Source organism: Diadema antillarum, unplaced genomic scaffold (genome assembly GCF_040938485.1).
Source record: "Diadema antillarum isolate AM-2024a unplaced genomic scaffold, OU_Dant_1.0 seq00000082_RagTag, whole genome shotgun sequence".
In the NCBI taxonomy this organism is placed as follows: Eukaryota; Metazoa; Echinodermata; class Echinoidea; order Diadematoida; family Diadematidae; genus Diadema; species Diadema antillarum.
In genome coordinates this window covers 2,568,784-2,584,917 of record NW_027271175.1, presented here as the reverse complement: position 1 = coordinate 2,584,917, position 16,134 = coordinate 2,568,784, and the positions used below count along the sequence as shown (strand labels likewise).

Sequence of the window (16,134 nt, the reverse complement as noted above, 5' to 3'; positions counted from 1 at the left end):
ATGTTTGCTTTTCTTCTCCTATTGTAGAGAAGAGATATTTGACCTACAAAAAAAGAAGTGTCTGTGAAACAAGTTCTGCTTGAAAAGACATCGGAACGATATGAAATATACAGTAGTATTCTTCATACAAACTTTTGTTTATCTGACAATAAACACATTCAAGGATTTTGACACCTCGAAGACAACATAAAAATTCCTTGGTGACTGCTGGGTGTTATTGGCAGGGATTAAGTTGGAACTATCGGCAGACTAATGCTGACCTAGCTCCAGTCTAGGACTAATCGCAGGCTACACCTCTTTCTTTGTTGACCCGGGATTCCTTATACAAACCTAATTATTACTCAGTGCGGATATACTCTCACGTACAAAACGTGTTCCTGTTAATATGATTATATCCGTGCTGTACGTCTTCTTTAACGAAAATGTCCAAACAAACACACACACACACACACACACACACACACACGCACACAAGAGAGCACTCGGCATAAGTAGTGCAGATGTATGTGAAGATTGTTGTACACAGTAATATTAATTTACATACATATATCTTATACATATATATTTGTATATATTTATATACTTACATATATCATTCATTCCGTGAACAACGTACCATCTGTGCATTGCTTTCATCATAATATTATTGTCATTGTCATTGTAATCAATAGTATCGATCAATCAACTCCTATATGCTTAATACTTTGATTTGTTCTTTTTTAACTAGATGTAAACAATGTGAATGTTTGTTTTTACTTTTTACTCAATCAAACAAGAACATACATTTGACATGGCAATAACAACAAAATGAAGTTTGAAAGACGTGCTCCAACATCTCATTTCTATTCATTGTGGTTTTGATCACTGTTCGTGTTGCGTTAGTTTTTATCGTTATATTCGTTACATTCTATGTCGTTCTAGTTTTTATATAGTTTTCATCATTATGTTATTATCATTGTCTTGATTCTTTCAAGGGACATTGATGTATCTGTGAATAGATTCTTAATTATTCTAAACATGGATTCAAAAGTTAGTTCAGAATTGTAAGGAAAAGATATGGGCTCTAGCCAATATTTGATTGGATAAAAACAGCAAAATGTAGATGAATAAAATTGACCTATACCGGAACTTTCTTCATACTGTTTTTGCCATAGCATTTGCCATGGGCAATGCATATTTGAAATATTGCTGTCTAGACCTTTATGTACTACTTAAAGTAGTTTCATGAGGACGACAAAAACAGGTCAAAGTCTGCATTTTATTCTAATTATAATTACGGTCATTTTTATATTAACTTACTCGCGAGTTCTTTAATTTAAGTCTTTCGTTCGACTTTTCGGAGTTTAAACATGCACAAACAATTACTGAAAGAGATGCTAATGCTTATAAAGACCTGGCAAAAGATGAGCAATGCCTATTACGCCCGATCTGCGGGACACATAACGCTCATAATGCTTATTTCAAGCATTACTTGTTTCAAATGGGACAATGAAATCACCTCATCCACACAGTTCACTTTGCCACAATATGTTATTTAAATCACATTGAATCACATCAGATCACATTAAAATCCGAAAATGTTTGTGTCCTTACAGTTAAAGTTATCCTCTCTCCCACTCTACACTCATCATCACTCTGCTTTTATCATTACGAGACTATAGATACAACTACTAGATTATTTCAGTCACATATTAAACATTGTCAAATATTTTGAGTGATCAAACTTTGAACGTATCCGGAGTGATAAAACAAACCTTTGCAGTATTATGAGTATAAAATATCACAATCACTTTTGCAAGCGGTTTTCGTCCTATAGATCATTTCTATGATGGTTAATGTCTTAAGACGTAATTTACAAATGGTAACAAAAAAGAGAATTTCATATAAAAGTCTTTATTTCAGAATTGTTTTGTTTCACAAGATCAACTGCGATTACCCTGAAGAAAAAGAGATATCATCACAATGACCTTGTTCAGAAATCCTTGCCGTTTGTTCCCCGTATCAATAATGTCAAGCACCCTTTCTTCCAATACAAATTTTATCATTAAGTATTGTTCTAGCATTCGTTTCTCCTGATACATATTATTCTCATGAAAACATCACCTTATTCAAGTGTCATTCCCGCTTGGCTTTCAACCGATTTTTAGAACAACAGCAATACCTAATTGCACGGATAACTATGAAAGAAATTGCCATTACACATATAATGACAGCAGTGGCAATATCAAGCATGTAAATCTGATAGAAGGGCATGTCAAGGGTCTGTGGACGCAAATGTTCCCCTCCATGTTTGATTACGTGCTCGATCCAAAATGCAGCAGTATCGGCCGGCTTCATCGGTCGGTCTCGGAAGATGGCGGACAGTCGTTTGGCGGTAGCCCGATACTTAGGATTGGACAACACTTCGTTGAGCTGTTCGTATATGTGTTCTGTGGTCAGTCTGTTCTTTTCTATTTTCGTGCCAAGACCCATGCTCAGAACCCTTACCGCCACGTCATATTGGTCACCTGCCAACGGCATGACAACGAGGGGAACTCCATGATACAAAGCTTCGTAATAGCCATTGTTGCCACCATGGTATAGGACTGCTCGTGTTTTGGGATGGCCCATGAGATCGTTGAGGGGTAACCATGGCAACGCCTTGATGTTGTCAGGTAGTTGCCTCGGAGGAAGTTTCTTCAAGTGCATGATGACTTTCTGTGGAATCCGACTGAAGGCTTCTATAAATAGGTCGACCACGTCAGGATGTGTTGTTGTAATTTCGGCAAAGTACGAACCGAGTGAGAAAACAACAACTCCATGTTCCCCGGAACTTTCCATGAATTCCTCCAGATCCTCGTCTAGAAGATTTGCAGGCCTTGACGTCACACCACCAACTGGTATGACGTTTGGCATTACTGAAAACGGAAACTCCACGGAGAAGTCAGAGTTGATGAAATACAGATCTACGTGCACACTTATGCTCGACATAAGCTCGGGGTCCAAATTGTAGTCAGACACCAACTGGAAGTAAGGACTCAGGAATATTTCTCTGTTAAGTGAAGTAACAAAATAAAGATAAAAGAAAGCATTTTGGCACCTTTCCAAAAATGACATACTAGTAGAAGAAGAGAAGCTTGTCCCAGCTACGGGTTGATAGGAAGGTACGAAAGGGGAACCTGACTGATCGAAGATAAACGGAATCGGAACCATTGGCGCGAAAATCGTAATTGGAATGTCTTTGGTGTCCTTGTGCCTCTCGAGATAGGATTTGACGAAAACTCCACAGGGCCAGACGACATCAAGAACGTAGGCATCGTACCATCGCATTCGCTCAAGGAGTTCTGGATCCTCAAACACAGCCCTACACACATGACCATTTATGATGTTCATCCGTTGAAACAATTGCTTCTGTTTAGAGAGCGTTGACCCTGTAAACGTGACTTCACCCAAGCGACCGTACATCTCATCCATTTTCTCTTTCAGGCCAGGAAAGTGGAAGACTTCAAAGTTAAAGAATTCCGAATCAGAAATATCGACTGCTTTGTGCAGGTATTCATCGGCCACCAAGAAGGTCACATTATGCCCCTTTTGTAATAGGCTCCTACCGATTGGTACGATGGAGAAATAGTGGCTGCCGTCGCCAAAAACGCCGGACAGCAGTATGTTTGCCGATTCCACCTGCAACGATGCACATACCAAAACCAGACTTATCAACAACAAGCAGTTCCTTGTTGATGTCCATCTGTTCACCGCAGACTTCATGATGCTTACTTTGAACTATCTAAGCTGACAGGATACAAGAAGATACGTTGTCTCGAATATCACTATGCAAAAACGTGAGAGGATGTATGTGATTAGAGACTGTATTTTAACGTTCTTTTATTCTCCGTACCTTATGGCATGGAAAATCCTTCAGCTACCAGACTTTGATCTTGCTGTACTTTGACCCTGTAAACGGACGTATACGATCTCACTCTACAAATTTACTCGAAACAATTGATATTAGAATCGTGACATTGTTGTACCTGGTTAAAAAAAGCAAAACACACACACACACAAAAAAAAAACATAGAGAGGGGGGCTATTGCGTTCGTTTATGATATATGACTTTTATCTGAGCTTTTATCTCTTATTAGGTCACGTCACAGGGGCTAGACGTGCAAACAAAAACAAACAAAAAAAAACTCCCGCGGATATGATAATTATGATAACATGTAGGCCTACTTGTAATTCTATCTGCTGATTTGTTTGCACGTCCGATGAATCGTATATATTTTGTACAATGCGTATTGTTCCGACTATTTGCATACTTTGCTAACGACTTAATTGACTCTTTGCGATTGGTTGTTTTCACCTTTTCAAAATCCAACTATACATCAATTATTTTCATGGCAATACAACGAACGTTTTATTTTTATTCTTTTGAAAAACATGGGTAAGTTGCTCTGCATTTACATCACCTGAAAACTTGACAAAAAACGAGTTTGTTAGTCTTATATTAATCATGTATATTTTTTGCATGATGTATTGGTTGCCAGATATTTCGGCTTAATTTCTGAAGTACATAATCCATATGTGAAATGTGCTTAACTCAACTGACATCCTCTTCATAATTATTGAAATATACTATATACAATGGAATTATACAGAACGAACGAGAACCTAAAGTGAAATCCGACATCATAAGAATCTAAGAATATCAAAGATTTATGGGATGTCTTTTCACAAAGTATTTACTATCGGTCACAATTGCATAAAATTACGTAGACTTGATGACGTCAGTGCCTCACTGGGCCTCCCATCAACCTGCTATATACAGAATTTATTGGATCGACATCGAAAGGTAAATATTGCATTCATATCATCAAATGAGTATAGAATCATAATATGATGGAAAATGAGTAATATGAGGGGATGTTATTGAGTAATGGACCCAGGTGTTGACTCGGTCGGTGTTGTAACAGTGTCCTCAATCAGTAGCTCGGGTTAAAATCCAAATGAGTCTTACAGAGCAATGTTGTGTGTTATCATAATATTATGTCGTCCTCTCTATCTAGTAGAGGCAAAACACTGTCCCTTGGACAGGGAATAAAATGGAGGTCCCGTGTGGGAGAGAGTTACAATCCATGCAAGAAAGATATCCCTTTATGGGGAATGAATAAAACCTTAAATATTATCTCGTGAATGTTTTGCAGCACTCTGGTACATACCACAGAGACTGTGCAAGGGTGCCCCATCTCTTGCGACAATTACCTCCGATTAGTCTGTCGTTGTTGTTTATCGCAACAAATTAATAGTGAAAGATCAAATTCTCTAACAAGAACTTCGAATGCATTTTAACTTAAATAGTATTTAAAGAAATGTACATCAAAGGCTGTGGAAAACGTATTTTATACATAGCAACTCTAGCCACAAAACCTCTGTAAGATTATCGGAACGCGATATTAACTAAATTAACCGATTTGTGTGTTATGTTAACCTCTGAGTGAGTCGATTTAAAGAAAACGGCAACCAAACTTCGAAATCTGATATGTAACATAGCTAAATCTTGAAAAACTAATGTGTATACCCGCACATAAAAGTTCACAATAGATTGCATAACACTTTCAAGTGCGTCTTCACAGGGCGTACTTACACAAGTCATCAGTATGCCATGCATGATGTTTAGACGATCCCAGCGATTTTGTCTATTTTTACATCTAAGCTCGTCCATGGTGTTGTTCTGCATAGAGCAAGTTGTGAGAAGAAATAACTAGCATATAGAGATGCATCATAGTACAACTGTAGTGATGTTTTGGAACTGGAATCTGATTTATTGCAATGCATTGATGCATATTTCATTGCGACTCATTGCGTTTAATCTTTATGTTCGATGGAAGTGTTCAATATCAATCTCAAATCACAATTTATGGAAGAGGTCCCATTACATATTTTTGATGAAAGTGACCTTACGCATCACTCATGAAATATGCGCAAAATACTGACAGTTCAGTATAATTTGTTTCATTTATCTTGAACGGCTTTATTGTCTTTTTTTTTCAAGCTTGTTTCAATTTCAATGACACGCACTCGTCATCAGTCTTCATGTGATCTTAAATACTGTCAGGAGGAAATCAGCGATTTATTGAACTTAAAATTTGTGTTTCATTAAAAAAAAAATCACATTTGTACATGACAAACAAATGACAGAGAACGAGTGAACCAACATGTAATACATAACGTATGAAGTTTATACCTCTTTATAAAGCATGGCAATTACACAAGAGTAGAGATCTTGTCAGGGTAGTAAGAAGCCCACGTAAGTATCAATATCAGTACTTAGAGCATGTTGGAATGTTAATCTCGCTTCAGTTTTGCATGTGAAATTCTACGGCAACAACAGCGTTCAACTAAACAAAAAATGAAATAGCACACAATGGCAACGAATATGAAAGCAACGATTGCTATATCAAGCATGTAAATCTGATAGAAAGGCATATCAAGAGTTGGTGGGCGCAAGTGTTGCCCTCCATGTTTGATCACGTGCTCGATCCAAAATGCAGCAGTATCGGCTGGCTTCATCGGTCGGTCTCGGAAGATGGCGGACAGTCGTTTGGCGGTAGCCCGATATTTAGGATTGGACAACACTTCGTTGAGCTGTTCGTATATGTGTTCTGTGCTGAGCCTGTTCTTATCTATTTTTGTGCCGAGGCCTTTGCTGAGGACCCTTACTGCCACGTCATATTGGTCACTTGCTAGAGGCATGACGACAAGGGGAATTCCATGATACAAAGCTTCGTAATAACCATTGTTGCCACCATGGTATAGGACTGCTCGTGTTTTGGGATGCCCCATGAGATCGTTGAGGGGTAACCATGGTAACGCCTTGATGTTGTCAGGCAGTTTCTTTGGGGGAAGTTTCTTCAAGTGCATGATGACTTTCTGTGGAATCCGACTAAAGGCTTCTATAAACAGGTCGACCACGTCAGCGTGTGTTGTTGTAATTTCGGCATAGTATGAACCGAGTGAGAAAACAACAACTCCATGTTCCCCGGAACTTTCCATGAATTCCTGCAGATCATCGTCTAGAAGATTCGCAGGTCTTGACGTCACACCACCAACTGGTATGACGTTTGGCATTAATGAAAATGGAAACTCCCCAGAGAGGTCAGAGTTGATGAAATAGACGTCTACATGCTCACTTATTCTCCACGTAAGACCGGGGTCTAACTCGTAGTCAGATACTAACTTCTTGTAAGGACCCAGGAAAATGTTTTTGCTTACTGCGTTGGTTAAAAAGTAAAAGAATACACTTCTGCATCGTTCAAAGAATGATGTCAAAGAAGAGAACGTGGTTACAGCGACGGGTTGATAGGAAGGTACGAAAGGGGAACCCGATTGTTCGAAGATGAACGGAAACGGAACCATTGGAGCGAAAATCGCAATTGGAATGTGTTTGGTGTCCCTGTGTCTATCGAGATAGGATTTGACGAAAACTCCACAGGGCCAGACGACATCAAGAACGTAGGCATCGTAAGATCGCATTCGCTCAAGGAGTTCGGGATCCTCAAACACAGCCCTACATGCCTGACCATTAATAATGTTGACAGGTTTGCGCAATTTCTTCTCCTGAGATATTGTAGATTCTTTGCAGAGCACAATATCACCTAAATGACTGTTGCTGTCATCCGTTTTTTCTTTAAGTCCAGGAAGGTCGAAAACTTCAAAATTAAAAAGTTTCGAATCGGAGAATTCAACAGCTTTCTGTAGGTACTCATTGGCCACCAAGAGGGTCACGTTATGCCCCTTTTGTAATAGGCTCCTACCGATTGGTACGATGGATATAAAATGACTGCCGTCGCCCAGACCACCGGAGAGTAGAATGTTTGCCGATTTCACCGGCAAAATTGCGCATGAAATTACCAGACCCAGCATCAGTAACCACTCGCATGCTGGTATTCGTCTTCCCAAATCAATCCAGTGCATTATGACTGACGCCTTATACCATTCAATCTGGCAAGATACAGGTGGATTAACCAGATTGATATTTCAGATGTTGTGATGAAACCTACGTTATTGCAGGCTGTTATATTCATTTTATAGTTACCATCGTTAACCGAGCAAAGTTTCGACCCTTTGTACAAACTCATCCTACCCTGAATAAATGGGGAAAAACAAAACTAAATGAACGAACTTCTGCCATTGGACTGGAGGTCACTTTGTGTGCATGACCTTTTGTGCGTGTGAGTGTGTGGGTGTGTATTTATGTGTATCCATTGTACAAGACATTCCGATCACGGGTATGCTGTATTGCGATAGAGGCTATTACGTTCAATCAAATAATCATAAGCCAGGCTTGTACGTACAAATTGTACGTCATTCTCTCCTCCTTCGCATTGTTATGGTCAGACATCCGGGGCCCTGTTTCATAAAGCTGTTCGTAAAGTTACGAACATTTTACGAGCGACTGGTGATCAGTTGTGATGTGCTATACTTATCAGAATTCCCATAATTCAGCACAAGAACTGATCACAAGTCGCTCGTAAGTCGTTCGTAACTTTGCGAACAGCTTTATAAAACACCCCCCCCCCCCGGTATAAGCGGTGGCTGGAGTGCAAAACAAACTACAGTGTAACAGCGTAATTTCAAGACGAAATTATCAACTTTTCTTCTATATAGTTGGCTTTGAAATTCCATGAAACTGTCAGAAATGGTAAATCTTGACATTTCTCCTCGTCACAAAGAAATGCTATAAATAAATTACGTAAAGAATGGTAAATCGGGGATTTTGAACGCCGGCGGACGCCGTGTCGTCTAATCACCACGTATATTTGTAAGCTGCTGGCATGCATGCTTTCATGCACGCATGGCATTTACACCCGTCACAGCTCCGCACATGTACTGTATGTACAGGAGAGCTGTTTGTTTTCACTCCAGCTACACCGGAAGTGACGTATACGCAACCGTGTGAATCCTTTTGTAAGGGGGGGGGGGGGGGGGTAATATTTTCAGTGTGAATTTTCCTCCATTATATCGTCAAATATATATTGTAAGCAAATTGTAAAAAGAATTGATTGTCAGTCAAATGGAAATACGTGTTTATTTTTTAGTGAAGATGAACGATCAAGCACAAAGTAATCTTTACGTTACGTAATATAGGGTTGTTGATCAAGTCCATGCCCCCCCCCCGAAAAAAAAGAAAAAAAGAAAAACGATAAAGGTCGAAATATATCTGGATAAATGATAATGGCGAAAGAAATATGTCATCTCATTTCAATTATTTCTAAATTCGAATACAAAATCAAGAACAATCATAAACGGGACCTATTGTCTGAATAGAAGGTATTTCATAATTTACATCAACAAGTGACTTATAAAAAGTTAAGAAACTTTACACAAAGTTAGGGCCCTATACAATGTACTTGATTAACGTTTATGAAATGATGGGTACTTACGTTGGCTGTTTGAAGTGGAGGGTTCTGCTAAAAACTTATCTTGTACACGTATATATAAGGGCGGTGAGTGTATTTGGCTCAGTCGGGGGCGCGTCTGCCTCACGATCACGCGGCCCGGGTTCGAACCCGAGTCTGGACTGAGCAATGTTGTGTGTAAACATACCGTCCCCTCTAGCAAGAGGCAAAACACTCTGTCCCTCGGATAGGACATAAAATGGAGGTCCCGTGTATGAGAGAGTCACATCTGATGCACGTAAAAGATCCCGCTTCATTCATTCATCGCAAAGAGCAGGGTGTCTAACCCGGTGAAGTGGTCCCACCCCACATCCAACTGGACTCCATGGAAGACCAGCTTAGTGTAGCTGAATATGGGCTATCCAGCCATCTTCACAGATGGAAAATGAACAACAACAACAATATATCACAGTCCCGCTCTTTAAAGCAAACACACACACTCAAGGATTTTAGCAACCCTTGCTGCTCATTATATATAACAAAGAAATAAATGAGAACAGAAGGCGCGATCTAATATGTCACATTCCTGATTCAGGAAACGCGGAATATAATATGATCGATGGGGGGGGGGGGGGATAATGGAAATACGAGACATAGTCAGAAGTAAAAAAAAAAGAGAGAAAGAAAACAACAACAAGTTGAACATAATCTTCGCAGTGCAGGAATTGCTTTCGGCCAGTCAGGAGGGCCATCAATGATTAGAAAAAAAAATGTATGTATATGTCAACAATCAACAACGGGAACAGAATATAAGTAAAATCGCTTTTAAGAGTATTCCCTCTTGCCTTTACTGCATTGTGTCCGTAGGTGGCGTTCTGCAAGCTTTATACCCTCTAAATAGAGTTCCAGCATCCACTGTTATATTGCAGTAAATCGGGAATATTTTCCAAAATTGAATGATATTATAAAAGTCTGGCAAAAATCAATACGCTGTGGTAAATGAGGGAAATATCTTTGCAAAATTAGAATCATATACATACAGAGGGATGCCAGCAGTAAAATTGTTGTCGTCCTTCAATCTTGATTAGTATGAAAAAAAAAAATTAACGCATGCACCATAACACGACTGTTCAAGTGACACGAATTGTTTATGTGGATATGAAACACGATAATTGTATAGTACAATGACGCTTTGTGGTGTATTTCAAAGAATTTTGCTGGATTGTTTATCTTCATTTTCTTTCTTTCGAAAACTTATTTTCAGATGTGACACACATAGTACACTGTATAGACATAGACTGCACTTACTAGTAATTTGGTTTAAGTGGTTGGCCAAAGTTCAGACATTGAAAGTTTGTGACATCAATACACAAAAACAACAAAATAACTGTAACATCCCGAAACAGAACGCGCGTACAGTTTCGAGCAGGATCACAAAAGTAAAGATTGCCCTAACTGTTAACGTAAATATTGTGCTGATCCCGTGTCAGGCTGTACGTGGTTAAACTGCTCCAGACTGCGCACATTCACTATAATAGTCCCAAACATTCTTTTTTGATAATGGCAATTTGTTATCATTTAATAGGTTACGAATTGTTCATTGCTCTTCTGAATACATTCGTTTAAGTGAATGGGGTTTAATGACTTGCTTTTTCAGTCTTGTTTTGAACAGGAAAAGGTGTCGGAGTATGCCACGCAATGCTTATTATTTGCTGGTGTGTGCATTGTACACACTAAGACACAAGGTGGAAGGTTGATAAGGGCTGGTTGAAATAAGCACACCGCATTGTCATTCCTTAACCTCTCCCCTTGCTATTACAACGTATCATTAAGCGGTCTTCCCACATACAGGTATAATACGGTGGATGCGGGGCGGAATGTAATTTGGCGGATTGCTGGGCGATGCGACGGGAAAAATGCAGTGCACGGGTGAGTCGCCGGGTGTGCAGGATGTCCGCCGACTGCCCGGCGGCTGTCAAGCGGGTGATACGCCGAATTTGGTGCAGACGAGCAGGGGTTAGGCCCGGCTGTGACGGACGATCCGTCGGGTTGTACAGATCAGTCGGCGGATAACAAGGAGTACAGTTAGGGATGCCTCTAGGGACTCGACGGCAAGGACAGCTAATACGGCGACTGTCCGCCGACTATCCGTGACGCATCCCTGTACATCTGGCATGGAGCCGTGGTGGATCCGACGACTTCACACGCCACGTGTCCAAGCCTGCACGTGTCTGCCACGGCTGTTCACGTATGCGCCGGATTAGCCGCCGGGTGTAGGCGTATGTCCGTCGGCTGTGCTACGGGTGTGTCTTACCGGGAGCAGACTCCCGGATATTTCAATCATGTTTGAAATTTTCGCGGCGTGATCACGGCTTTGCCGTATCCGCCACGGCTACTGGGGATGCCCAGGGGTGTACTGGGGATCCTTAGGGATGTCTCCCGGATTAGCAGGGATGGGCATCCGCCGTCGATACGCCGTACTATAACTGTATGTGGAAGGGGGCTTTAATATTATCATTACCGTTATCATTATCATAGTAATATAATCTAAATAACGAATACATTGATGATAGTAGTAATAAAATATCATTATCATCAATGATGATGAATGCTTCCTTCACGACATTGACAATGACACCAAAAGTCATTATGGCCTGTGGTGCTCAAATAAATACGGATTTTCCCCAGATCACATCTTTGCTGGATGCAAGCCCATGGAATGCTAATTTTGGGACTATATTTATAGTAACACAGCTAGGTTGTTTGAAATGAGCCCATAATAAGCATGCACATGATTACTCAGTTTTCATTCCTGCTTGGGTTTCGAACAATTTTTAGAACAACAATATCTTATTGCACGAGAAATTATGAGAGAAGTTAGGACAATGCATGCGAAAACAACACTAGCGATATCAAGCATGTAAATCAGATAGAAAGGCATGTCAAGGGTTGGTGGACGCAAGTGCTCCCCTCCATGTTTGATCACGTGCTCAATCCAAAATGCAGCGGCATCGGCCGGCCTCATCGGTCGGTCTCGGAAGATGGCGGACAGTCGTTTGGCGGTAGCCTGATACTGAGGATTGGACAACACTTCGTTTAGCTGTTCGTATATGTGTTCTGTGCTGAGCCTGTTCTTATCTATTTTTGTGCCGAGGCCTTTCTAACCACTCTCGTTGCCACGTCATGCTGGTCGGCTGCTAATGGCATGACGACGAGGGGAATTCCGTGATGTAGAGCTTCGTAGAAGCCATTGTTGCCACCATGGTATAGGACTGCTCGGGTTTTGGGATGCCCCATGAGATCATTGAGGGGTAACCACGGTAACGCCTTGATGTTGTCTGGTAGTTCCTCTGAAGGAAGTTTCTTCAAGTGCATGATGACTTTCTGAGGTATCCGACTGAAAGCGTTTACAAACATATTTATTCACGACTTCAGGGTGCGTTGTCGTAATTTCGGCAAAGTACGTTCCCAGTGAGAAAATGACGACTCCATGGCGTCCGGAACTCTGCGTGAATTCTTCTAGATCCTTGTCAAGGGGATTTGCTGGTCTTGACGTCACACCGCCAACTGGTATGACGTTTGGCATGAGTGAAAATGGAAACTCCCCGGAGAAGTCAGAGTTAATGAAATACAGGTCCACATGCTCACTGATTCTTGACTGAAGATCGGGGTCCAAATCGTAATCAGACACCAAATCGTGAAAGCGACGTAATGTCTCTTTGTTCAGTAAAAACGTGAAAGCTAAGTAAACGAATGTGTTTTTGCACCTTTCAAAGAATGACATAGAGGAAGAGTGTGCAGTAGTTGGGACAGGTTGATATGACGGTAGGAATGGGGAACCTGCCTGTTCGAATATGAACGGAACCGGGACCATCGGCCCAAGAATCGCAATAGGAATATCTTTTTTACTTTTGTGCTTCTCGAGATATGATTTCACAAACACTCCACAAGGCCAGACAACATCAACAACGTAGGCATCGTACCGATACATTCTCTCAAGGAGCTCGGGATCCTCGAAAATACTCCGACACGCTTGAGCGTAAATGATGTTGAGACGTTGGAATAGTTGCGTGTGTTGAAAATAATGGACTGTGCAAAAGTAACTTCGCCTAGGCGATCGAAGATATCATCCATTTTCTCTTTCAGCCCAGGAAAATGAAAGACTTCAATATCAAACTATTCTGAGTCAATGATATTGGTAGCTTTACGGAGGTACTCATCTGCCACCAAGAGGGTAACATTGTGCCCCTTGTCCAGTAGGCTCCTACCGATGGGTACGATCGAGAGTAAATGACTGCCCTCGCCGAAAGCACCGGACAACAGAATATTTGCCGATTCCACCTGTAGAGAAGCGCATGAAATTGCCAGACCCAGAATCAACGAGCGGTGATACACAGGTATTGATCCTCTTACTGTCAAGTACATTATGTTGGTAGTACTTGTTGTGTTCTTACTATGTGACAAACGACAATGGACACGTCCCGTTAGTAGCCATCATTTATTCGGAGCCCGTCGTCATAGCAACCACACTATGGCAAGCCAACAGTGCATGATCATACATAACAACTCTCCCCCCTGCCAATCCAAAAACGTATTTTGACATCCGGTGTGAGGGTTTCCATAATACAATGTTGTGTACATCTGCAGTACCATGTTATTAGAACATGACATCACAAAAAAGATTGTCTCTTACTTACAAATACAGCCCACAACTGTGTGATCATAATCAAATGTCACTTGATATTCAGCAACATTGTTCCTTTTCTGTTTTGTTGACGAAAAAGTGCAAAAAGTATCCTTTGCATAATAACAAAATTCTGCCTTTGGCTACTGTTCACAACTAACCGAAAACAAGCTGTTTTCCAGCAATTGTATGCGTAAATTTCACATCATATATTCTGTAACATACAAAATAAAATACATGGACTTCAACTTCCACGTGTTGTCCGAGTTATTTTTCCACAGTATGTATAAAGATCCTGATTATCACAAAACTGTAAAACAAATAGTAAATAGCATTATTCGTTTCCTTAAGAATAATGTCACATCATTAGCTCAATGCTCAGTTTGCTATGTGAATTCGGAATAACTTCTACTGTATCAAACTTTGAGGTGAGTGGATATGCGATATGTAACCAGTTCAATATCTCCAGCAATAGATATACTGTATGGTCCATTCAACTGACACAGAATACTTGTTCAAAACATTTGTAATTCCGTTGTTACTTATTTTGCTTGTACACGAAACATCTGTAATCTGTTTTGTTGCTGATAATGTATGTACATAAACTACTAAACTTAACCAAAAACCTCGGGATATTACTTTATATCCAGCTAATATAACACATGTTTCTGTTAACATCGAAACAACAATCATCTGAGTGATTTAAACACCAAAAATTAACTCCTTAATCACTGAGTTGTGATTTAACATCCATCTTTGTGTCAACTCCTCTACACCTCTATTCAGAAAGAAAATCTATCTGGTGGTTTTCTCTTCCTCTGAGACCTCCTCAACACTTGTGTAGGAGACTGTTCTACTTCAGCTCCTTGTACATCAGGTTCACTCTGAGTATCTACGTTGTCTTGTTGACGTAAGGTTTCAGGTACTCGAACTGGTGTGTTTTGAGAACCCAATGGATGTTCTTCTACATACCTAGGCAAGACAAATGTGTCCCTTGGGACAGACCTGCTTGGTCTTGAACTGTCTGGGTCTCGTGTAGGATCAAACTCTTTGTTCCCTAACTGACTCTGATCTTGTGAGTCTTCTTCCGTTTCTAATCTAGAAAGCAACTGATCTACATGCCTTCTCCAAAATCCTGTTTGTACTTGTACTTTGTACATGAGCGGACCTTCTCTTTCTACAACCACTCCCGGGACCCATTTACGCTTTCCTGTGTAGTCCCTAGCGAGTATGGATTGTCCTACTGCAAACTCGCGCATTTTGATTGCTTTGCTGCGCTTATCTCTGAGAGATGCTTGGTAATGCAGCTGTTCAGCATATCGACGTTCAATGTTAGGACGCAAGTTATCTAGTCTCATGCGCAACTGCCTTTTCATGAAGAGTGAAGCAGGTGATTCCCCCGTGACACTATGTGATGCATTACGGTAGGCCAGCAAGAATCTATCTAGCTTCGCTTGTGCAGATCCTCCATCAGATCTTGAGGCGCGCATGGACTGTTTGAGTGTCTGGACAAAACGCTCTGCTTGACCATTTGTTCTCGGATGGTACGGTGCGCTGCGCTTGTGCTTTATGCCGTTCATGTGTACGAACTCTTGGAATTCAGCGGAGGTGAACTGACTTCCGTTGTCAGTTACGATGATTTGCGGTAGTCCATACCTAGCAAATACGCTTCGGAGAGTATCAATGGTGCGCTCTGATGTGATACTCGGCATGATGAATACCTCCGGCCATTTAGAGTATGCGTCTACTATGACCATGTAGGTGAGACCTTCGAATGGTCCGGCAAAATCCACATGGATTCTTTCCATCGGTTTGGACGCTGGAATCCATGGATGTAAGAGTGTTTGCGCTGGCTGATTTTGCACAACCTGACATGTTTCGCATCGCTTTGTGCATTCCTCGATCTGGGAATCGAGGTGCGGCCACCATACGTAGCTTCGTGCGATTGATTTCATTTTTACTACTCCGAGATGTCCTTGATGTAATTCCGCAAGGACTGCCTTCTGCATTTTGTGAGGGATGATAATTCGCATTCCCCACATGAGTATGCCTTGCTCGATTGTGATTTCTGTTCTACGC

General features: G+C 40.9%; 1 protein-coding gene across 1 annotated transcript; it reads right to left on the bottom strand.

The window, feature by feature from the left end:
* Window positions 1-1,066: 1,066 nt before the first annotated feature.
* Window positions 1,067-3,797, bottom strand: LOC139726262 (UDP-glucuronosyltransferase 2B1-like). Its single transcript, XM_071637329.1, has one exon. It carries the CDS (start codon window positions 3,742-3,744, stop codon window positions 2,116-2,118), a length of 1,629 nt encoding a protein of 542 aa, XP_071493430.1. The 5' UTR covers window positions 3,745-3,797; the 3' UTR covers window positions 1,067-2,115.
* Window positions 3,798-16,134: the final 12,337 nt, after the last annotated feature.

What these genes read in the sequence shown, in the direction of transcription:
- LOC139726262 (XM_071637329.1), bottom strand. Translation starts at nt 3,744, where the DNA reads ATGAAGTCTGCGGTGAACAGATGGACATCAACAAGGAACTGCTTGTTG.